We start from the raw sequence: 26,318 nt of genomic DNA on the forward strand, positions 1-26,318 counted from the left end.
AAAAGCATCCTCTTCCTTCTCATATGCCCCACCCTTATGCCTCCATCTTCTGCATGAACATCAAGTCAAAGAAGCTGTATTAATAGCAAAAACAAGACACAAACACAGTCCTGTGGCACCTTAAAGACTAACACATTTATTCTGGCATAAAATATCATGGACTATAGTCCACTTTATCAGACGCATGGGGATTTTCCAGTTTATATATAGTACATATGGGGGTAGGGTGGGGAGATTTGTAAAAGAGTGAGGTCAAAAGGAAATTAAATGGAGCAAGTATTTAATGAAAAAAATGAAGAAAATTATCCTTTTGACTTCACTGTTTACAGTCCCGTCCCGTCCCCCCCATCCCCATATATGCTGTATTAGGGATGTCAAATAAATCCGAAACAGATTCAAGTGACTTTGGATTTCTATGAATTTGACCCATGGATTCCGCAGCAGACTGCCCAATTCCATAGACTCACGGCCCATTTTTTTTTTTTCTTTCCAGAATTGTACACACATTTAGTCATATGAAAATACAAAAGTAACTGGAAAATATGCTGACATATACACCATTTTCAAAACATGAACACACACAATATTTAATACATCTCTGATCTCTCTGCAGCCTCCACTGTGTAGCACTCTATTTTGTGCACTCTGCTCATTGATTGTACACTGAGCTAAGCAAAATATGCATAATGTTACATGCCAACGAAAGTTACATAAATCATGGCTAATATTTTGGCATACTGAATGGGGGAAAAAAAGATCAGTTCCATCAGTGGCTAGACAGAGGAATGAAAGATGCCTGACAATTTACAAAACACACATGGAATAGAATAAACAAAATCTGCACATCCCTATATTGTGGGCTATAGTCTAGAAAAGAATATGCAGAATGTGTTAGATTTTCAGGGGCCACAGACCCTTTGTTGTTTTTGCTGCAATAGGCTAACACAGCTACCCCTCTGGAGTTTATTAATAGTGCAATTCTATGCATGTCTACTCAGAGGAAAGTCCCACTGAGTTCAATGGGGCTAACTCCCAGGTAAGTAAGCATAAGATTGCAGTATAAATCTCTCTTCTTTCCACCCCACTTCCTTCTTTCAGGTTACTATAAGGCACAGAAAGAACTCAGGGGATAAAGAAACCTGGACTGAAATGAGTGGGAGGGTGTCCGGGGGGGGGGGACCTGACTGAGCAGGGAGCAAAATACCCCTGCCAGTAAAAAGCTCACAAAGACCACCATTTCAAATTCCCCAAGTGCACTCATACACAGTTTCCTGGGAAGGGATGGCAAAGTTGAATGGTCAACTATGGACTACTTTGTAGGGCTGATGTAACCCAGATTCAGCCACAAAGCACAATTTCTGAGACTGCACATCATTATTGATCATGGGCCACATTTGTTGAGGCATCATCTTGATTTCCCATTTCCTGACTTTGTGGAGCTTGAGCTGACATGAGATAGCCTTAACACACTGGTCTTAAATGGGAAGGTTTTTTTTTTTTTTCGCATTGAATTTTTGCTCAGATCTAACTATATTATATAGGAGGAGAATGGTGGGCAGAGGATCTAACTTCTACAGCAAAAGTGGAGGATTGGAAGGAGGTGGTAAAACCTGATCACTTACCTTTCTGCAGTCTGTCCTCCCAGGCACTTTTCTCCTCCACCAATCTCCAATTTTAGAAGTGAGGTCACTTGTGAGAAAAAAGCTTGGGGAGAGGGGCTGCAGGGAAGTAAGCCACAGACAGGGAGAGGATTATGTGCTTCTCACCCCCTGCACCCCTTTTTGCTGTTAACACTAGATTCTAGAGACTCATTTCTCTCTTTGCATGTGAGTGGGGAAAATCTAGGTTCAAACAAATGGATCTGCATCTTTTTAACCTGCATTGGCCCTAAACCATTGCCCAGCCTGGACCCTGACATTGTAAGAGTGTTTCATTATGAAGGAGCATTTTACAGTTTCAATTGTGTCAAGAAACTCTTAGCAGTAACAGAATCATTCAGGGAAGAAATATTACGACCTTTAAAAGAAAGATTAAAAATAAGTGTACAGGGCTTGCCAGATCTGGGAAGACTTTTGAAAAACCTAGGTGACATCAAAGGTCTGAAATGATTTTCTCCAAATGTAAGAGCATGACCTGTTATCTTCCTGTCAATTTTTCATAGTGCTTCTGCACTCACTTTAATCATATACACATAGGTTTCTTTGAAGTTGGGATATTTTTAAAGTTAAAGAAAATACATAAATACTTCTGCTGAATCTGAAATGTGGCTTCCACAGAGTTAGCACAGCACGTGTACAAAGTGTTGATATAATTTCAGCCACCTTTTTGCATTGGCATCTCCACATGGAGGTCAAAACACCTGTGCTTGGATATTCCCAGGCTGATTAACAGAATGGATGGTGCTGAGGGAAGTTTTGATCATGTTAAGTTATGTATGGACTGTAAAAAAAAAAAAAAGAGAGAGAGAGAGAGAAAAAGATAAAGGAAAGACCCTCCCCTGTTCCAACAGTGTTTGCAATGAAAAGCCAAAAGAAACACAAAGCACAGCTCTCAAGAATTCTCCAGCATGGGATATACCTGTCTCTCACCTGGTCTCTAAGTGTCATGTTCAAAGAGTTGGTCCAATTAGACTTTGTGAAGTCAATGAGGAAAGGTAGGACTGCTATAATAAGTCAAACAAGTAGGGGATGTCCATCATGAGGGACACTGGGGAGATACGAATATGTATGACCATGTAACATGACTTTTTTTTTCTTGAGAAGACTGGATGGTTAATTTTTGCTCATGTAAAGAATCTGACTGAAAACTGATCACCGTTGGAAGGGTTAGGAAGGAATTATTCAACTGTTCACAATGGGCAATGAATCAGATCCAGGTTTTGCTTTATGAGGATTTGCTCTTTGGCCTTTCCCTATAGCATGGGTGGGCCACATGTGACTGCCCCTCCCATCCACCACCCCATCCAGTTGCTGCCATGTCACCAAAATTCACAGTGGCAAAAAAAACCCTCTGTAGTGGCAAACTGCTGATATTTTTCCTCTCACTGATGAATTCAGTGGCATGGTAGCAGCAGGAAAGCAGCCCTTGCAGGGGGTGGGGGGTTCCAGGGGAGTAGAAAATGGCCCATGGAGCTCCTGAAGTTGTCCTTCCTTGCCCTACAGTTTTCTATGATTCCAGAAGAAAGAAAGCTTGAGAAGAGATAAAACAATATGGTATATTATCTTAGCTGGGTTTCATCAAAATGATCCATGGAAATTACAGGCCTTTAAGTCCCAATTATTTCAACTGGATAGTCTAGTGCAGGGATGGGGAACCTCTAGGAATGCATGGATTGTGTAAAATCCATTCTGTCTGTGTTTCATGGATTGTCAGGTGCCTTTTGTTCCATTATCCATCCATCCATCCATCCATCCAGAGAATCAGATACGTTTTGTTTCCGAAACAAACAAACAAATTTGTTTGTGCAAATTTGCATTTGTGCAGATGTGCAAATTTGCACATGTGAAAATGTGCAAAATTCCCCCCAAATGTGCATTTTCATGCTTTAGCCTTTGGAGGAAATGCACATTTTTGACGGGCCGCTCTGGAATCCATGGGCTGGATTTATGAAAATCCAAAATCATTTGGTTCTATTGCAGAGTTCTCCAACATCCCTAGGAACTTCCAGCCTATGAGCCAAATACAGCACAGAGGGGTTCCCTGTCCAGCCTGCAGGCTTATTCCTCAGGCCCCATCCCTTCTCCCAGGAGGGAAAAGCTTTCACCTCCTTTCTCAGGACTTAACAGAGAAAAGCTGTTAACTCTGTTCAACTGCTGATCAGAGATAAAAGTTTTCCCTTGCCTAATGCCTACCTTTTTATTTTCCCAGGCATTTTAGTCTTTTAGCTCTGTTGTTTTAAATCTGTTAATGTATTTTAAATCTCTGCATTGCTGCTAGGCTTTATTCTGGGTTGTATTTTATACTGTAGTTTTAAACGTTTACTTTTTATATTATATTCTGTGATGTACTTTGTGGTTTTAATTGTTGCGAACTGCCCAGAGAGCTTCGGCTGTTGGGCAGTATAGAAATGTCATATATACATACATACATACTGTAAAGCAACTGATTCAGTCCTGCTTGCTTCTGAGAATTGTCATGCAGAGTCTTGCACTGTTTACTTGTGAGTAGACATACAGAGGCTTGTTATTTCCAATGCTATTTGAAAGTACTGCTGAGTGATTGATTCCTGCTTACTTCTGAGTGGACATATAGACGCTTGTCCTGCTTACTTCTGAGTAGATATGCAGAAGTTTCTCCTGCTTAACCCTGAGCAGGCTTAAAATGTATAAGAATAATATTTTGGCCCCACCTAATCACATCTGTAAAATGCTTCCCCACCTCTGGTCTGGTGCATGCTGTGGTCTCTCTCCCATCAGAGTCAATGGGATTTAAAGGTGCATAACTTTGATTGGATCATGCCTATTGTTATTACAATAATATGATGCAATAAAATATTCTGCTCAGTAAGACAACGTTGACTAGCCAGGGGCTCATGAGGACTTGGGGATCCAGTCTCTCTGATCAATAAGGGGAAGGAAATGGTGTTGGTGGCAGGACAGTGGGGGTGTTCCCCCCCACCAATCTGAGTGGTACAGCCCTGGATATCAGTGCTACAGTGCTATGGAGCTAAGTCATTTGGGGGCTGGTCATGCAATAAGCTGCTCAGCCACCCCCCCTCCCATCAGCAGTATAAATCAGCAGTATAAATCAGCGGGATGAGGTTTCAGGACTGGTTATGCAGCAAGCTGAGCACCCACATCTCAATGACATTCAGTAGAGAGAGGGAGACTTCCTCTGTCTTGCCATGTTGTCTGGGAGAGTTCCTTTATTCCCTTGTTTAACAGGAAGAAGAAAATAAAATCCTTGACGGCCAAGATTCCCCAATGCAATACAACACTATATTGAAAAAGTACATATATTTTTAAAAGTACATATATAAAACAGCATTCAAAAACGTTAAGCATCTTCCATGCTGACAGATGACTTCAGTATATGCTCTTGCCTGCTCTTTTCATGCTGCTCTCTCCAAGCAGGTTATCTGACAGGAGTTTCTGTCTTCTCCCTTCAGGGAACGACAGTTCTTCCATAGCCAGTTAGTGACAGTTGGAGGACGGAGGAGCAACCTCAACAGGTTCCTTTATGCATTTCTAACATTCTGATCTTACAGCAAGACTTTGCATTCACTTATTGGCAGGGGGTTTCTAGGGGTGGGGTGGAGTGGGGTGGGTGAGTTCCCTTCATAAGAATGATACAACGTAGCTTTATCCTGCATAAAATGTAGCAATGGCGTATAGTGTTTCCATAATATCATTTCTTGATATGGACACAATTTGCCTAAGCTAGGGGTGGGGAACCGGTGGCCCTCCAGAGGTTTTGGGATTCTAACTCTATCAGCCATTGCCAATATGGCCTGTGGTCAGGGATGATGGGATCTGTAGTCCAAAACATCTAGAGGGCTGCATCTTCCCCAACCCTGGTCTAAGCATCTGTTTGACAGAAGCAGCATCTCTTTGGATTAGGCCATTAAGTTAATAGGGTCCTAGGCCTACATTCCACAATTAATGTAAGCACATGCATTGTTACTGAAATAAATTTGAGCTAGCACAAAAGCAACTGAACTCTTTTAAATCTCATTTTCCTTCTCCACTTATGTAAAAAATTCCATATTCAATCAGTGTTGCATCAATATTTTATTTCCAAGCTGTAGAAATGTTCCTTGGAGTTATAGCTTTCAAATCTTCATAAAAACTTCATTTATAGCTAGATAAATAATGCAGATCTTCAGAACTTCAGAATCATCTCAAAAAACAAACTTGGAAATGTTGATATTTTTGTAGCCATTGTCTCTGCTCAGTTGGTGCTCTCCAACATCTGCCCCCCTCCCACACACAGACAAACTCTATTCTTAAACTGGTATTTTATCGTTCTGGTTATGATTCAGAAGGAATACCTTGAGAAAAGTCTTAAAGAACACCAAATAGAACAAAACGATGTATTCATTTGTTAGAAAACCAAAACAAAGAGATCCATGTCTTCATCATTTACTTTCAGAAATGCTGCTTAGGATATATTTTCTGAATGGTGTTAACACTTAAATCCCATATCTTGCCTTATCTGCGCCTTATCTGCAGTCTCCAAGGCTAGGATTTTTACAGACTAATGTCTTCAAATTGGGTGTTAGAGCTTCTCCTAACTGTCCACATATGTGTAATTTATTGCATCTGCCAAGGTCAAAGCCCCCACCCACCCACATGTTTAAACTACATCAGAGAAAACACTGTTAATGGCTTAGCAAGCTGCCTCTGTGTGGGCCATTTCTATTACATTTAGCCATATATGTTCATCCATCACTTGGCTCTGGAGAGCCTTCTAGATGGAATGAAAAGGCCAATGATTGTTCAATGAGAAATGCTGCTTTTTTCTCCACAATGATGATAAAAAATATTTAGGGTTTGTGAAGAACCTCTCCTTAGGGTGAGGGCTTCTACACTAGAGCCATCCCACCCCTATCCCCAAATGTGGAGGATCCTCCCTCACCACTGGACAATTCCTCCCTTTACTTCTGCTGCCACCATTAAATGACACCCCTTTAATTTAATGTGGCAACGCCAAAGAGTGTTCAAACTACCGCACATTTGTGCTCATTTCACATGCCAGCAAGGTGATGCTCAAAATCCTACAAGCTAGGCTTCAGCAGTATGCGAACCAAGAACTACCGGAAGTACAAGCTGGGTTTCGAAGAGGCAGAGGAACTAGAGATCAAATCGCCAACATTCACTGGATCATGGAGAAAGCAAGAGAATTCCAGAAAAGTGTGTATTTCTGCTTCATTGACTACGCTAAAGCCTTTGATTGTGTGGATCACAAGAAACTGTGGCAAATTCTGAAAGTGATGGGAGTACCAGACCACCTTACCTGTCTCCTGAGAAACCTGTACGAGGGTCAAGAAGCAACAGTAAGAACTAGACATGGAACAACCGATTGGTTCAAAATTGGGAAAGGAGTATGACAAGGCTGCATATTGTCGCCCTGCTTATTTAACTTATATGCAGAGTACATCATGAGAAACGCCAGGTTCGATGAATCACAGGTCGGAATTAAGATTGCCGGGAGAATTATCAACAACCTCCGATATGCAGACGATACCACCCTAATGGTAGAAAGCGAAGAGGATCTAAAGAGCCTCTTGTTGAGGGTGAAAGAGGAGAGTGCAAAAGCTGGTTTGAAACTCAACATTAAAAAAACTAAGATCATGGCATCTGGTCCCATCCCTTCCTGGCATATAGAAGGGGAAGAAATGGAAGCAGTGACAGATTGTATTTTCTTGGGCTCCAAGATCACTGCAGACGGTGACTGTAGCCATGAAATTAAAAGATGCTTGCTCCTTGGGAGGAAAGCTATGGCAAACCTAGACAGCATAGTAAGAAGCAGAGACATCACCGTGCCAACAAAGGTTCGTATAATCAAAGCTATGGTTTTCCCAGTAGCAACGTATGGCTGTGAGAACTGGACTATAAGGAAGGCTGAGCACCGAAGAATTGATGCCTTTGAACTGTGGTGCTGGAGAAGACTCTTACGAGTCCCCTGGACTTCAAGGAGGTCAAATCAGTCCATCCTAAAGCAAATCAACCCTGAGTGCTCATTGGAAGGACAGATACTGAAGCTGAACTCAAATATTTTGGCCACCTAATGCGAAGAGAAACCTCTCTGGAAAAGACCCTGATGCTGGGAAAGACTGAAGGCAAAAGAAGAAGGGGATGGCAGAGGATGAGGTGGCTAGATAGCATCACCGATGCAATGAATATGAACTTGAGCACACTCTGGGAGAGAGCGCAGGACAGGAAGGCCTGGCGTGCTATGGTCCATGGGGTCATGAAGAGTCGGACACGACTGAATGACTGAACAAAGCTGGTCATTAGGTGTGAGACAAAACAGATCAGATGTACCAGGAAAGTAAACAAAGATATATAGTATTTTTATTAAAAAGAAATAAAATGATAAAGCTTATTATTTATGAAAGTTATTACTACATTTAGGGAGCAATCCTATGGCAACCAGTCAGTGGCTAGATGGTCATAGGATACGTCGGTTCCCTGAGAACCAACCTTCCCCCTGCATACACACACACACACACACACACACTGCATTTTGCTGGGAGCTCAGAATTGCCCTGCACTCTGCACTCAGAAGAGGAGCATGGAGCGGCAAAAACAGGGTGTTCCAGGGGGCCTTGCAGGGCAGGGAAGGCAGAAATGCTGGTAGAACACATCCTTTGTGTTGTCCAGCAGCTGCTTCCTCCGCTCCACCTTCCCACGGCTAGACAGCCAAAATCGGCTGTCTAGCCGCAAATGCAGAGCAGCTGAAGTGCGGAAGGGACAATCCCCTCCGCGCTTCTCCTGCCCTGTATTGGATAGGCAGTCGCCTCCAACTTCGAAGGTGGCTACCTATCCCGATAGGATTGCACCCTTAAACAGGGTTTCTATACAGTTAGCTTTACCACCAATCAGATGTTAGAAGCTCCAGCCCCTATCCCTAACGAGCCTTAAGTCAATTCCCTTATCAAGCCCCATAAGTCACAGCTTTAACAACGACGGCTTGAAAAGCAGTCTTCTTTCTGTCAGGGCTGATGTCCACATGGAACATTCAAGGGTGTTCACCAGGCTTCTCCTTTAGTCTTCTTTAGTTTGGTCCAGGAGCTACTCAGTCTTCCCACACCAGCTGACATACAGTTTTCAGCTCTTTCCTCCAAAGGTTGCTCCAGAAGTCTTCCTCTCCTCATTTGCTGACCTGCTTCAGTTTCTGCCTCATATGGTCTCTGCTTAGCCTCCTGGGCTTGTAGCTGCTCTTCTTCCTGGCTGTTGTCTTCTTCAGGCTCCCCAGCCACTCACAAAGACACCTCCTAAATAATGACTCTTCCTCAGGCAAACTCCCCTGTCAGATTCCTCCTGACAGACTCCTCCTAGATGCCTCTCCACAGTTCCTTAGTCAGACAACTTTCCAGCCAATCATCTTTGGTGTGGACAACATTCCATCTTACCACTTTGGTTTAAACTTAGAACCAATGGGCATCTTTAGAATGTTCAGTTATTCTCCAATCAGATGGTCCCAATTTCGATCCTACCTTCCCATATATAAGGACAAAAACCTGGCTTCATTTTCACCTCTTAGTGGTAACAGTAGCTGCCAATTTGCCAGCACACCATATTTACAATATAACTTTCCTCAGGCACAAGCCTGGAGCATACATTTTTATTTTACTATTAACTCATTCAGACCCTCAGTGATCAAAACAAAACATAATAGATAAATTTTTATCTCAGTTTTACGTCAGTCTCTTCACAGGGTTTGATCCAGACTTAGTCATGCTAGGGTAGACTCATTGAATTCAATGGGACATTAGTCATGACTAGCTTAAGTCCCGCTGATTTCAATGAGTATACTCTAAGCATAACTAAGTCGCATCCAACCTTTAGCTAGGGATGGAAGAACTCACCTCTGTCCATGACACCAGGTGCTCACCAAACCCCCACTGGCTGCCTGCCCCTGTTTGGCTGCCTGGATGAGCAGCCATTTCTGCAACATTACTTTTATGGAAAAACCCAAGCCAGCTTTTTTTTTTTGGCAAAATGGTGGCTTGGCGAGGGAACGGGCAGCTGCTGGGTGCTCACAGTCTGTGCGGAGGCTCAGCGAATGGGTCTGGTGAGTGTGGCAGCTTGGTGAGTGGGGTCTGGAAGACTTAATGGGGAAGGAGGGAGTCTGCTGGACTCCACCTCTCTTGTACTTCTGCGACATCCCTACCTTTAGCACTTAATCTTTCAGTTCTTCTTCCATGACAAATGGGGCTACCTTATGCTTGGATCAAAGTTGCTTAATCTAATCTAGACTGGCAGGAGCTCTCCAAGGTCAAGGTCTAAGGAAGTGATCTTGTTTCCCAGCACTGCTTCCCTGAGATCCTTTCACTCAGGGGTGGACAACTTGTGCAACTCCCATATCCCTCACCATTGGCTATGCTGGTTGATGGGAGTTGCAGTCCACCAGCATTGTCCACTCCTGCTTTTTTAACTTGAGATATCTGGAACTGAACATGGGTACATGTAAAGGATGTGGTCTACCACTCAGCCATGGCACAGATTTCTCCAAGTTTTCCCAGTAGACACCTATAGATCCTGTAAGGGCATTCATTTTCACACATGACAGCCAGTAACTAGTAAAACTGGCAGCAAGCCCTCCCACATTTACACTCTCCCCTTTCTCCCCTTTCTCTAAGTATTGTTGTTTTCCTTTTCATCCCTAGCACATTGGGGAACAAAATTCAAAATGCAGTTTGCTACTGATTGGTTGGGTTCTTCCCATCCCCTGGGTCACCCACCGAGAGGCCCTCCAGATTTTCTTCGAATCCTTGTTCAATTGAATATGACAAGGTTCATTTGTGATCTTAGTTAAACCCTCTGCATTTGTATCAAGCCCACAGGACATGTGTAAATAATGATAAATAAACATGCACCTTAACCAATCTGTACCTTGCTGCAGGGAGCGATCCAATATGCTATGGCAAGGAATGGAAGGCCTATGGAAACTCCAAAGACAGCCAGAAATTTCACAGCCATCGACTGCTGGCGTAAGCCTGAGAGATTTTCATACCACATGGTGAGCAACTGCTGCTGACAGTTGGGATGGGCAACAAACTGCAAGAGAGAAATAAAGGACAATCAAATAATATGCCTGCAGTGTATATAAAAGTGTCAAGACACTAAGCAGTATGCATCCCTCGAATGTGGAGCCCTGCATGGAGACAAGTGAATGTGTTTGGCAGCCAAAAATAAATAAATAGAGCACTTGTGAAACATTTAGAGCTTGCAGCAAAAGTTCAGACCAAACTGATAGATTGGCACCCTACATTTAGTACTCATCATCTGTATCTTATCAAAGAAAACATGACTTGGTCCAGCAGCTGAGATTTCCTATCCATGCAGATTTGTCTCTGACAACAGTGGCCAGTGGCAAGCAACTGGAGTTTGAGTTGCTGTCTTGTGTTATGCATCTGAACATCTGCAGTCACAGAAACACAAGTACTAGAGTATTCTCATTTTGACTGTATTCTCAAATGTAGGTCTGCTCTGTGTAACTTTCAAAGCATGCTCAAACACCTCTCATAATTCTTCATCTAAGATGTCTGGTGTGAAACATACATTTTGAAAGTTATCCAAGAAAACATTACAAAATGGAAGGTGAAGAATGTCTGGTTTTCTGCATAGAAATGGTCCTGGAATAATATACATTAAATAAAATAAATAATATGCAGATCGGAACATCTGCACACTTCTCTGAATTTTGCAGTGCAGTTATAGGCTAAAGATTGCATATAAAAATGCATATATTAGGGAAGATTGTGGACAAAATGCATGCATTAGGGGAAAAATTATATGAAAATAAATGTAAATTTCTTGTGGTATTTTTGTTTTGTTTTAAATGTGTACACTGACACAGAAATTGGATTGAATTGACTGAATACATGAGAAACTGACATGGACTGGAAATACACTGATTTGTCCATGTCTGCCTTCATATTCACTTTTCTCTCAGTGCAGCAATGATGGTAGTGAGCTTAATCTGAAATCTAATTTTTCAAAGAATTCTAAATGTTGCAGGATGACTCAGCAAGTCCAGCATGTGTTGGACTCCACAAATTTGCCTAATCTACTTCTAAAGACATCTAAGCTAGTGACCATCATTGCATATTATGGCAGTAGATTTCATACATTTCACAAATTAATTATTATGCATTCTGTAAAGAAGTACTTCCTTTTGTCTGTCCTGAATCAACTGCCTATCAACTTCATTGAGGACTCTGAGTTCTGGTATTAGGAGACAGACATTTTCAGACACTTTCCTCTCTTTATTTCTGCTCTTTCAAAGGAACTGTGTCACAAGTGAGCAGGGAATACATAGATATCAGCCCTAGTGACCTTCATTTTCACAGAATTTCCAAAAGTACCTAATAGATTACAGGAGTAGCTAATAGATCTGTAAAATGTGGTGAGATCTTAAAGGGTGGGAAGGTATCCAGAGATCTGCTTTCTAAGGGTACTATTGGCACACCTAGAACCTTGCCCTTCTGCAACTAGTTCTAGGAATCAGGAAAGGGAGGTCTGGATAACATCTAGCAGTGGATGAATATTGGTTTTCTGAGAGCTCATAATGTCACTTTTAAGAAGTCTGTGAAAATCTTCAACAGAACTCTGATGGAAAGGATACTGTATCATTGTCAGAAAACATTGAGTTTCATTGACACAAATATAGTTAAAATACAGCTGTGTAGCGGTCACTTGAAACTGAATTGCAGAGGCTGCATTAACATTAGAGAGCCATTTGTGTACAGTTGCTCAGCTTCACCATAGGGAGTCTCCCATTTCACCATGCCACTGTAAACCAGTTTGCCATGGAACTGGCATATCCGACTGATTAAAAAGCAAACTGACTACATGCTACACACTCCCTTCTACACCCATACTTGACTGCATATGAACACATGCTTTTTACAGACATTCTTACAACCTATATCCCCAGAACATGTAGTAAGCACTGTGCATGCGGAGATCCATGCATACTTTGGAGCTCCCATGACACTTGATCCTCTGGATTATGTGTTTTTCACCAACACATAGTTTGGGTGGGGCAGTGCAAAGAGGAAAGTAAGGCAAGGTGCAAAGCAATGTAGGCTTGAAGTTGCATTTGGCCAGCCCTTGTCAGTGACCCTTAATATCTCTCTGACCAATAGATCTTTACTTCAGTTCAATGGAACTTCAGAGTGTGGTTGAGTTCAGCATGTACTTTTCAATTTCCCACTCGTACTGTAATAAATGTACCATGTTTGTTCTCCACCAGATTGAACACATTTCCTTTGCAGGAAGAAAAGCCATCATCAAAATCCCTGCTTGCCTTTCATTCCTCATGTAGAAACGATATAGAGAATTAAACCTGCCTTTAATCAAGCCAATGCCAAAGGCAAAGCTAGAGTCCAAAATGTTTTGTACAACGCAAATGAAGCACTTATTAGTTTTAATGTTAAAAGTCCTCCTGGAGGGTTGATGACATCTCACATTTGGAATCATTAAATATTGTCTAATTTGAGCTTTGAAAGCAAACTGAGGGTGGAAATGGTCAGCTGGAGAACAGAAGAACTGGGAAAATTACTGAAACAGAGCGTGCCTTAGATAACAACAATAGCAGCAATTTTAAAAAAGTAATTGTCATGCAACAGGATAGTCACTAGGGTTAAAAGCCATGACTTAATAGGAGCTTCCTGTCAGGGATGGATGAATCTGTTGATTCTAGTTTCTCTCAGTTTCTCATTTTTCCAATCTTTATTTTATATATTTATTCATTTATTTGGTTTGTATCCCATCACTGTTCCAAGAAAATGACACTCAAGGGAGTTTACAATCATAGGAACTAACACTTTAAAAACATGATTAAAACAATAATAACAAATACATTAAAAACACAATTAAAAATACAACAATAACAGGATAAAAACAGCACTCAACCCAACAGATCCGATTACACACCAAAGGCCTGCTTGAATAAGAATGTCTTTGATTGCAGGCAGAAGAAAAGCAGAGAGGGAGCCAAAGTAGCCTCCCTCGGTAGGGAGTTCCCCAGCCCGGGAGCAGTCACTGAAAAGGCCCTATATCACATCACCACCAAACACGCCTCTGAAGGAATTGGCCTTGAAAGATGGGCCTCTCCTGAGGATCTTAAAACTCAGTCAAGCTCATTCATCTTACATTAATTTCATCCCAGTTCTGTATCAGTTCACTTAAAAAAAATACCTCTGCATGGAAATCCATACACATTTTCATGGACATTCCTCCTCATATACACATTTCTGTATGTGATTTTTTGAATGGGGAAGTGAATTGCCAAATTTGGAGACGTGCGAATACTGAAAGATAATCACAATTCACATATTGCTTCGGAAAGTGCAAATTAGGTAGGTTCACACTAAAATGCAAACGGAATAAATGTGTCCCAATCCCTCCTTCCTGTGGTCTTCCATAAGCTGTGGAAGAACTGCATAGCTGAATGAGGATAGGTGATCAGCAAACTACTGATTGGCCTAATGCTTTCTAATAGTAATTGGAACACTCAATCCATGTGGAATTTTTGCAGTACAATAGTCTTTACATGCCAGGTTTAAAATAGATCAGTATATATGTGCTTCCTGGAGCCTTCCATGAATAATGGAAGAATTTTATGGCTGCACAAGGGTGGCTAACTAAGCAAGCCACATGTTATGTTGGTACTTTTTAATCAGTAATTGAACCATTCACTTCTATGGATAACCAATGACATTTTGAGCATTGCACATGGTTTTAACTGTGATGTGGTAAGTGGGACAGAGGCATTCTGCTCAGCCCTGCACATATCCTTTTTCTACAAGTAAACTGAGAATTGTGGTTCTCAGTTCCAGTCCAAAGAGTACTTTCAGATACTGTTAGGGACCAGCTGTCAGGATTCCCTTGGCCCCTTCTTTCCTCAAGCACTCACAAACACACAAAAGAGAGGCTTCACTCTCACGCCTTTAATTCATTATTCACAGGTTCATTACAGATGCAAATCCTAGAAGACTCTCTGGCTACAAAGGAATGCCCCCAGGGGATTCAAATGGGATCACCGAAAGCTGCCCGCAGTTTGAAAGGGAGATTTTCTGGCTAGGCTAACTTAGGGAGGGAGGTCCCGCCCCTTGTGTGATGCTTCCCTGCGTAGCCTCTCACACATTGCTAACTGGGTCAACCATCTGAGCTCTGCCCCTGTGACGTTTCCCTCTTAGCTCTGTGCCACCGCCTCGTGTCTCTTAGGTCACAGTCTCCAATCCCCTCCTCCTCCTGCTCGCTGCTTCTCACGGGGGGGGGGGTAAGGATGAAGCTTCATGCCTGGCCATCTGGGAGTCGGTAACCTGAGAAGCACACCTATCCATATCTGAACTGGCCTGTGAAAAAACCTCCTCCAGTTCTGGCTACTCCTCTTCAGAATCTGAGCTGCTAACTATCTCCTTGCACTCAGAATCAATCCTGACACCATCACTGGCCTCACCAATGCCATCACTGTCTGTTGGTAGTCAGCACTAGGGATGGCAGAGAATTCTGCCATGGAGTCCAGTGAGCCCGGATTCTTTAGAATCCGCCCCCCCCCAGAATCTGTGGCAGAACAGCCCTAGGGATGGCGGAGAATTTCTGAGAATTTCTCCACGAATCTCGGTGAGGCCGAATACCAACGCATTCGGCCCCCCGAAATCGGAGGTGAATTTCTCCACCCCCCCCCCCGGGATGGGACTTACCTTTCATGAATGTCCCTCCCGGCGGCGGGTCCCTGTCTTCGTCAGGGGCGGGGGCGGCAGCCGGACTTTCGACAGGCTGCCGCCGCCGCCATTACAAGTGCAGTAAAAAAACACAAAACCCCGTGATAGGCTACGTAACGATTAACGTAGCCTATCACTGCCTTGTTGTGGCGAAGGGGCTTGCATAACTCAGTGAAGCCATAAGCTATGCCGTGCAGGGCCACCCAAGACGGACAGGTCATGGCAGAGAGTTCTGACAAAATGTGGTCCACTGGAGAAGGAAATGGCAACCCACTCCAGTATTCTTGCCAAGAAAACCCCATGGAACGTATCACAAGGCTAAAAGATATGACGCCGGAAGATGAGCCCCTCAGGTCGGAACGTGTCCAATATACTACTGGGGAAGCAGAGGATATTTCCAAGTAGCGCCAGAAAGAGTGAAGCGGCTGGGCCAAAGCCAGAAGGACACTCAGCTGTGGATGTGTCTGGTGGTGAAAAGAAAATCCGATGCTGTAAAGAACAATATTGTTTAGGAACCTGGAATGTTAAATCAATGAATCAAGGTAAGCTGGAGGTGGTCAAACATGAGATGGCAAGATTGAACATCGACATCTTGGGAATCAGTGAACTAAAATGGACAGGCATGGGCGAATTTAATTCAGGTGACCATCATATCTACTATTGTGGGCAAGAATCCCTTAGAAGAAATGGAGTAGCACTCACAGTCAACAAAAGGGTGGGAAAAGCAGTACTAGGGTACAATCTCAAAAATGACAGAATGATCTCAGTATGAATCCAAGGCAAACCATTCAACATCACAGTAATTCAAGTCTATGCCCCAACCACTGAGGCCGAAGAAGCTGAGGTTGATCGGTTCGATGAAGACCTACAACACCTTCTAGAACTAACACCAAAAAAAGATGTCCTCTTCATCATAGGGGATTGGAATGCTAAAGTAGGAAGTCAAGAAATCACTGGGATAACAGGCAGGCATGGCCTTGGTGTACAAAATGAAGCAGGACAAAAGCTAATAAGAGTTTTGCCAAGAGAACATGCTGATCATAGCAAACACTCTTTTCCAACAGCACAAGAGACGACTCTACACATGGACATCACCAGATGGTCAATATCGAAATCAGATTGATTATGTCCTTTGCAGCCAAAGATGGAGAAGCTCCATACAGTCAGTCAAAACAAGACCTGGAGCTGACTGTGGCTCAGATCATGAGCTTCTTGTTGCAAAATTTCGACTGAAATTGAAGAATGTAGGGAAAACCACTAAACCATTCAGGTATGACCTAAATCATATTCCTTATGAATATACAGTGGAGGTGATTAATAGATTTAAGGGATTAGACCTGATAGACAGAGTGCCTGAGGAACTATGGATGGAGGTCCATAACATTGTTCAGGAGGCAGCAACAAAATCCATCCCAAAGAAAAAGAAATGCAAGGAAGCCAAGTGGCTGTCTGATGAGGCTTTACAAGAGTCTGAGGAAAGAAGGGCAGCGAAAAGCAAGGGAGAAAGGGGAAGATATATCCAACTGAATGCAGATTTCCAGAGAATAGCAAGCAGAGACAAGAAGGCCTTCTTAAATGAACAATGCAAAGAAATCGAGGAAAACAACAGAATGGGAAAGACTAGAGATCTCTTCAAGAAAATTGGAGATCTCAAGGGAACGTTTTGTGCAAAGACGGGCATGATAAAGGACAAAGAAGGCAGGGACCTAACAGATGCAGAGCAGATGAGATTAAGAAGAGGTGGAAAGAATACACAGAAGAACTATACAGGAAAGATCTGAATGTCCCTGATAGCCATGATAGTGCGGTCACTGAACTTGAGCTGGACATCTTTGAGAGTGAAGTCAAGTGGGCCTTAGGAAGCATTAGTAACAACAAAGCTAGCGGAGATGACAGTATTCCAGCTGAGCTATTTAAAATCCTAAAAGATGATGCTGTTAAAGTGCTGCATTCAATATGCCAACAAATTTGGAACACTCAACAATGGCCGCAAGACTGGAAAAGGTCAGTTTACATTCCAGTTCCAAAGAAGGGCAACGCCAAAGAGTGTTCAAACTACCGCACAATTGCGCTCATTTCACATGCCAGCAAGGTGATGCTCAAAATCCTACAAGCTAGGCTTCAGCAGTATGCGAACTGAGAACTACCGGAAGTACAAGCTGGGTTTCGAAGAGGCAGAGGAACTAGAGATCAAATCGCCAACATTCACTGCATCATGGAGAAAGCAAGAGAATTCCAGAAAAACTTCTAATTCTGCTTTCATTGCAGAAAAACGTCTATTTCTGCTTCATTGACTACGCTAAAGCGTTTGGTGGTGTGGATCACAACAAACTGTGGCAAATTCTTAAAGCGATGGGAGTACCAGACCACCTTACCTGTCTCCTGAGAAACCTGTACAAGGGTCAAGAAGCAACAGTAAGAACCAGACATGGAACAACCGAGTGGTTCCAAATTGGGAAAGGAGTACGACAAGGCTGCATATTGTCACCCTGCTTATTTAACTTATATGCAGAGTACATCATGAGAAATTCTGGGTTGGATGAATCAGAGGTCGGAATTAAGATTGCTGGGAGAATTATCAATAACCTCCGATATGCAGACGATACTACCCTAATGGCAGAAAGCGAAGAGGATCTAAAGAGCCTCTTGTTGAGGGTGAAAGTGGAGAGTGCAAAAGCTGGTTTGAAACTCAACATTAAAAAAACTAAGATCATGGCATCTGGCCCCATCACTTCCTGGCATATGGAAGGGGAAGAAATGGAAGCAGTGACAGATTTTACTTTCTTGGGCTCCAAGATCACCGCAGACAGTGACTGTAGCCATGAAATTAAAAGACGCTTGCTCCTTGGGAGGAAAGCTATGGCAAACCTAGACAGCATAGTAAGAAGCAGAGACATCACCTTGCCAACAAAGGTCCGTCTAATCAAAGCTATGGTTTTCCCAGTAGTAATGTATGGCTCTGAGAGCTGGACTATAAGGAAGGCTGAGCACCGAAGAATTGATGCTTTCGAACTGTGGTGCTGGAGAAGACTCTTACGAGTCCCCTGGACTGCAAGGAGGTCAAATCAGTCCATCCTAAAGCAAAGCAACCCTGAGTGCTCATTGGAAGGACAGATACTGAATCTGAAGCTCAAATATTTTGGCCACCTAATGCGAAGAGAAAACTCTCTGGAAAAGACCCTGATGCTGGGAAAGACTGAAGGCAAAAGGAGAAGGGGACGGCAGAGGATGAGATGGCTAGATAGCATCACCGATGCAATGAATATGAACTTGAGCACGCTCCGGGAGAGAGCGGAGGACAGGAAGGCCTGGCGTGCTATGGTCCATGGGGTCACGAAGAGTCGGACACGACTGAACGACTGAACAATCACGGCTAGATCTCCAAAGTCAGCTGTGATAGGCTACGTTAATCGTCACGTAGCCTTTCATGGGTGACTTTGAAAAAAAAAAAAAAAAAAGCGCGTACGCAAATGGCAGCCCCCATAGGAAGCCGCCATTTGCGTTCCTTATTTGGTCCCTGTAATCTACGTAAAGATTTACGTAGACTAAGGTGAAAATAAGGGCAACGCTATTTGCGTAAACAACAGGGACCAAATAAGGAATGCAAATGGCGGCTCCCTATGGGGGCCGCCATTTGCATATGCGCTTTTTTTTTTCCCCCAAAGTCACCCGTGATAGGCTATGTGATGATTTACGTAGCCTATCATGGTTGACTTTGGAAATCTAGCCATGATAGGCTACGTTAATCGTTACGTAGCCTATCACGGGGGTGGTTTGTTTTTGTTTTTTTCGCGGTCGGGTAGACGGAGCGCTTCTACCTGGCCTGAATTTCGCCAGCAAGGGATGGGGTGCCTCCCGCCTGGCCTGAATTTTGGCCGGGCGATGCGGGGCGCCTCCCCCCCTCGCATGAACTTCGGGGGGAGAAGCGAAGCTCCTCCCCCCCACCGCGAAGCAAGCTTCGAGGACAGGTAAGGGACTTTCATCCATCCCTACTCCTGCCCCACCGCCCCACCACAGAATCCCCCTGGGACGGCACTTACCTGGGGTCGATTCAGCGGCAGTGGCAGCGGCTCCGGAGGTGGCGGCTCTGGCGGCGGCGGCTGGTATCCTGGCCTACAGCGGCAGGGCTGCTGCTGCCGCCCTTGCCATCCTTGGATTGTAATAGGCTACGTAAGAATTTACCTAGCCTATCACAGCTAACCTCAAAAAACAAAACAAAAAATGCAGCGTATGCAAATGGCGGCAGCTACAGCGGCCGCCATTTGTGTTCCCTATTTTTCACCGATTTATCTTACGTAAATATTTACGTAAGATAAAATGGCGAAAAAAAAGAGGAATGCAAATAGCATAGTGGACGCTATTTGCATTCCTTTATTTTTTGCCGTTCTAGCCTACGTAAATATTTACCTAAGATAAATCAGCAAAAAATAGGGAATGCAAATGGCGGCCGCCGTAGCTGCCGCCATTTGCATACGCTACTGTTTTGGGTTTTTTTTTTTGAGGTTAGCCGTGATAGGCTACGTAAATTCTTACATAGCCTATCAAGGTTGTCTGGCTGGACGCAAATGGCGGCCGCTACTGTGGCTGCCATTTGCGTCCGCACCAGGCCGTCTGTGGCCAGAAATCCAGCTGTGGACGGCCCTGGACGGCTGCTCCGCAGCCTAGCCGCAGAGCGAAGCTGGCCATCAAGGATTCCGGGGGGGAGGACCGGATTGCCTCCCACCCCGTCGAGGATTCCGCGTGGAGGGATGGAGCAAAGGTGAGTTTCGTACATCCCTAGTCAGCACTTAAGCTGTGGTAAACTCCAGGCATCAGAACAGGAGAATAAGCCCCCCCACACACACATCTTTGCTCTTATGAGCAGTTCACAACTGGACATGCGGGGAGGGGAGGGAAAGAGACACTCTGGCTTCCATGAAGGGTGTGGCTACTTCCATCTACTCTGCCTCAACCCTCAGCTCCAGGAACCTTCAAGAGGAATCTGTTTATAGAAGGAACTATGGGGCGGTGGGGGTGGGGAGAAAGACAGACAGACAGACGTTCTGGATGCCATAGAACAGATGGTGAAAGTGCCATCCCATTCAGCCCTAGAAAGGAAAGGTTAATGGCTAGCGCTTTGAGAATGCCTCTGATGTGGACTTCTTGGGACCAATGTTGCTCTGGTAGCTTCCCACAGGTCTCCGTGGGAGCTTTCTCAAACAGCTTTTTAAAAGGTTGAAGAACCTTTTCATCTCCCCCCTGGAATGGAAAGGTGGGGCAAGACAACAATTCTGGACAACATCTTGGAGAAAGATAAGTCCCACGCGATAGTAGGGGAGCTGGATTCCAGGATTATCTCCCCAGAGCTTTACCAATGCAAAAAGCTGTACTGAGACTCCTATTTTATAGGAGAAAACAGGGCTGACATGTTCCATAATAATATATGCTTTAAGAAATACCAACAACCTCTGAGGGATGATTTAAGAAACGTTAACAATATTTGAGAACATCTGAGGACCTGTAAGATCTGTTTGAGAGAAACATGTCTGTGCTGAGGAGAAGAAAGGAGCTGGCGTCTACTCCCCCCGTATCCTCTGTATCAAAAGTGTCGAAGACAGAAGATATAGGGCAATTATTTATGCTGATAAAGACTTTATCTTTGCAATTTATGGAGCAAGTCAAAAGGCTGGATTTAATCCAAAATTCCATCACTGCACTGCAAGGAGCTGTATATTTAATTAATGCGCCATGGCAAAAAATGGAGACGAAAATTAATGAGCTTGAAAACCAAGTGGCAGGAAATGAAACTACATCACAAATTTGTTTTTAAAGTATCTCTGATAGAATCTCTCAACGAGAGGCCTTCACGAAAAGATTCAAAGTATGGATTATTGGGATTAAAAATCTGCCTAATGATGTAAAATTGCCTATTTTTGTGGATAAACTTTTGCATGAGATACTCCCTATTTCATCTGATTATTTACTTGATATTGAGCAGTCATTTCATGTGCCAAATGCTAAAGGGACTGATTACACCATCATAGTTCAATTTGCAAAAGTCTCCACAAAGAATTATATCCTGTGCTTGGCAAGGGAGGCTGGAAGCCTTTCCTGGAAACAAGATAAAGTTATGTTATTCCCAGACTACATCAAAGAGGTGGCGAATAAAAGAAGGCAATTTATCAATGCAAAGAATATGGCAAAACAAATGAACTTACAATATTACTTAAAATATCCTGCTACACTTTGTATTGTGTCTGAAGGTCAGATGAAGAAGTTTTTAAATTATGAAATGGCGGAGACTTGGCTTAACATAAAAATGTGTGAGAATTCTGTTACAACCCCATGAACTGGAATCTTTAAACAAGCTTTATTAACTGTTTATGCTTAGTCTATATGACTCAGGCTAATTCAGAAGATAAATGATTATATTTATATTGGTTTATTCTCTTTTCTCTTTTATTTTTTCTTGCTTTTCTTTATATTTTTATTTTGAAATAGATAATATATCTAGTATAAAATTTATTACTGATGGTTGAAGGTTTATATTAAGTTTTATTATTATATAATACTATATATATATTTCATTGTTGTTGTTGTTGTTGTTGTTATTATTATTATTATTATTATTATTATTATTACTAATAATAATATAGGCTTTTAGGAATGAATTGTAGACCTGTTTCCTTGATATAAGATTGATGATATGATATAGAAATGTAAGGTTGTTTATTAAACTGTAAGATTGTTAAGGTTATAGATATAGCTTTTAAAATAGAATGGCATTGGAGGCTGGGGGGTGTTGGAGTTTAGACTTAATTTTTTAAGGGGGAGAGAGAGGGAGAGGGGGAGGGAAGGGGAGGGGAGGGAATTTTTTTTCTTTTTTTCTTCACTTCCTTTCCTCCTCCCTTTCCCCCTTTTTCTCTTTTTTCTTTCTCTCTTTTTTCTTCTCTCTTTGTTATTGTGGTGTCCTCATCAGAATATTGTACTGTTGGGAAATTGAAGTATTGATTAGGTTGTTGGTAATTTTGGTATTGTTTTATTTCATTTATAAAAATAAAATAAATAAAAATATATTCAAAGAAAGAAAGAAAAGAGAATGCCTCTGATGTGAGGAGGGCATGTTTACCTGTCCAGGTGATGGGGGGATGTGACCAAGTGTCATGCATGTTGATAGACCAGTTTGTTGGGTTTCTGATAGGGATGTGGAAATCAGCAAAGAACAGATGCATCCAGGTTCTCCAGGTTCCACCTCGAAGCCTGGTCTGTGGTTGCCTCAGATCTCAAAGTTTTTGTTTCTGTTTTGCACCAAAACTGTGAATCACTTGGGTCTGTACTTGAGCGCATCTTCAAAAGTACACAGTCTTCTCCCACTTGTGGAAATTTATTTAAAGTAAGCTTTTTCTCATGCATATTTTTCTGATGTATGTATTTTTAACATATTTATTCCGCAGTTGACGTACAACTAAGCACTTTATGGCTGCAATTTGTGCACATTACGCTAATTACAGCCATAATTTTCCCAAGATCCGCAAATTGCAGCTCAATGTGCATATCTTGCCGTTATAAGAGAGAAAAAAATAAAGCTGAAATCCACAAGCTAAGCTGGGGGCTCTGGGGAAATCTACCGAGCCCCAAGAAGCCTGGATTTCCCCGCAACAGACAACCCTTGGACCGGTTATAGGCGGATTCGTACATCCCTAGCCTTGAACACAATTTCCTTTGTGGAAAGATGACATATACATCACAATTTAATCTAATAAGGAAATGTTGGTTTCCCAACTTTGAGGTGGATCCAGATTTGAGCTGGATCAACTATACTGGTCTGGAAGAAGTGGACTTCCCTGCCCCCTCCTTCCCAGGGCAGCCCCTCCAGCCCCATGAAAATGATACTTAAGAGAGTCAGGAGTTCCTGATGAATGGGGTAGGATGTGGTGCAAGTGGGGGAGGAAATATCCCCCAAAACTGGGCAAAGGGACCTCTTGTGACTAGAATCCTTCCTCTCAAAGAAGGTCCTTTCCTATTGCAGAAGGTGGATCCTAGAGCCACTCCTTTGAGTTTCAAACAAAGCCTACTATGTGGGCTGGAGGTAAGGGATTTGTGAGAATTTCATTACTGTTCAAAATTCATGTGATCATGTCCTGTTGGCAACCCCAAATGTGAATGTGAGCAGAAGCATAATTCTTAGGGGGGATTTGAAATTTCCTGAGCTTGCATTTTCATTTGAAAGTTCACAGTTCTGAAAATGTGCACTTGTGCAAGAGTGCACCTCTGGCCATTCAAATCCCCCCACCCCCACCCCCTGGATTTTCGTGCTTTGATCTATGGGGGGAAGTGCACATTCTTGGCGTGTGTTTGAAAAACTGTGCACTTTCCCTGTTTGGAAATAGCAATAACAAAAGGCACTTGTGTTCAGGAGTAAGAATGAGGCAAGACAAGCATCGAGGTGGGAAAGGTAGAACCTCAACAAACTTGAATATTGCTCATCTTCCTTGCTGGAGGGAACTTGCAAGAGAGAATTGGCAGGTATGGAGGTGCTGAACCTTCCTCTTGCCTGCTGACTCTGCCCTGCAAATTACCCCTTCTGGCAGTCTTTCCCCCGCAGCCTGGCTCCAAGCCTGGAACTGGACCCAGATGGGGTGGATGGCCTTGGGGAACATTTCCAGGGGAGAATCAGCAGTACCCTTACTTCCCTTCAACTATACCCCCCTGTAAGTGTATCTCTTCAACCCTGCATTCCTGTTACCTCAGCAAATGAATCATGACTTTGCCAAGATAACGTCTAATTCTCCCTTCTTAAGATCGATCGATTAAATTGTCAACAGATTATCTCAAAAATAAATGACAGCCCACTTTTCCCAGTGATGTGCTTAACAGTAAATATGATACAAGGACCTGGGGGATATATTTTTTGCTGATGAAATAAGTTTGTGCCATTTTTAAAAAATCTACCAAAAGTTCAGATCATTTTTCATTCTCCCAAACACGAATGAAATTACCTGGTATCAAAGCAAGGCTTCCTAAAGACAAAATCACGGTCAATCACAAAGCTTCACAAAGGAGTTTTATTACCCCAGATAAAGCTTCTTTGGTTTGCATGTCTACCCCCAGAATGACTGCATTTCTACATTGCATATAATGTGGCTCCGACTGTTAATAATCTTTTGACATGATTAAAGATAAAGATAATGAAAACTAGAGATAAAAGAAATGTTATTATCATAGTTTATTGTATTTGTGGGAAAGCAAAAAGGAGATTAAGAGTCTTCAAGAGGAAATAAAAACACTGGAAGAAAAGTGTTCAGAGAGACACAAGCCCCAGGGAGAGTACAACACATCTCTATATAAATGTTTTCGGGGGGGGGGCAGGGGGCGGGAGAGACAGTCAATGCAAAACAAAAAACAAAAAACCCAAACCCCCTAACAACAGCAATTTGAACTTACAAATTTATTGCAGTTGCCTTGGCTATAACTAAGACCTTTGTAGAAAATAGAATGGCAGCTTTTATGTTGTGTTTTCAAATGATTATAGACTGTTGTGAGCACATAATCAAGCTCCATTGGTTTGGACACTGCCTTCAAAGAGATGATTATCTCTGCTCCTAGAGCTAAGCATAGTTATGACTGCTCAATTACTATAAAAGGAGCATCCGGATGCAGGTTCATCCAAAGCTGATTTAGCACTGAAACACCAGGCTGGAAGTGGTGGGAAGCAGTAAGCCAAGAAAAATACCAAGTGGCAGACGGCCTTTATACTACACCTTCTGTGTTGGCTTATGCCTCCCATGTTCATTGTTTTATTTCCCAGTATGCGATTTGGATGAACTTGTCTTGAGCACACTCCAGGAGAGAGCAGAGGACAGGAAGGCCTGGCATGCTATGGTCCATGGGATCATGAAGAGTTGGACATGACTTAACGACTGAACAACAACAACATGCTATTTGGACTGGCAATGATTAGATCTGATGTGGCTTATATATCAGGTACATGGAGTCAGTAGTGCTTATACAATTGTGCTTATACAGGCGCATGAGTAGTGGAGACAATGGCTGGGTTCATACAACATGACAACCCATACTCAAGGTTGAGTATGGGCTGAGTGTGGGTTGTTGTTGAACCATGGGTTGTTGTGTTGTGCGAACCCAGCCATGCTAACAGACCATGGTTTGTTAACCAAGAACAACCCTCATTTCACAGCCCAACAACCATCCATGGGTTCTCTTTGTGGGTTGTTTGTAGTCAACAAACCATTAGGGATGTACAAAAGTCATTTACCTTTTCCTGGATCTGCTTCACGGTGGGAGGGGAAGCGCTCCATCCCTCCCCCCAGAATCCTCGATGGGGGGGGAGGTGCTCCATCCCTCCGCCCGGAGTTCTGCCCGGCCGGCTCCGCACTGTGGGGATTCCGCAGAGCCACTGGCCGGCTCCACCAGCAGCAGGACATCCGGCCGCTGGGTAGCAGGGACATAAATGGCAGCTGCTGCAGCCGCTGCCATTTGTGTCCCTGTATTCAAATGTGATAGGCTACATAAAGACTTACGTAGCCTATCACATCTGGGTTAAAAAAAGAAGTGTATGCAAATAGCGCCCACTACGCTATTTGCGTTCCCCTTTATTTTCTCCATAATTGTCTACATAAATATTTATGTAGACTAAGACAGCAAAAAATAAGGGACGCAAATGGCGGAGGCTGTAGCCATTGCCATTTGCGTACACTTTTTTTTTTTAACCCAGACATGATAGGCTACGTAAGTCTTTACGTAGCCTATCACGTCTATGTAAAAAACACACACATACAAACGACCAGACTGCAAATGGTGGCGGCGGTGGCGGCAGCTGGTTGGAAGACCAGCCGCTGCCACAGCCACTGAAGATGCCACTGGAGCTGCTGCCATCTGGAACATCCACCCCAAGTAAGTCTCATCCCGGGGGGGATCC

General features: G+C 43.1%; 1 protein-coding gene across 1 annotated transcript in view; it reads right to left on the reverse strand.

Moving 5' to 3' along the window:
- Nucleotides 1–26,318, reverse strand: part of TRPC7 (transient receptor potential cation channel subfamily C member 7) — a 205,971-nt gene that overhangs the window by 71,893 nt on the left and 107,760 nt on the right. The window contains exon 3 of the mRNA XM_084832415.1: nt 10,560–10,724. Coding sequence (XP_084688541.1) covers nt 10,560–10,724 — 165 coding nt within the window. The remainder of the gene's footprint in view (nt 1–10,559; nt 10,725–26,318) is intronic.

Source organism: Heloderma suspectum, chromosome 2 (genome assembly GCF_057233095.1).
Source record: "Heloderma suspectum isolate Gila_16-S chromosome 2, 16-S_ref, whole genome shotgun sequence".
Taxonomy (NCBI): domain Eukaryota; kingdom Metazoa; phylum Chordata; class Lepidosauria; order Squamata; family Helodermatidae; genus Heloderma; species Heloderma suspectum.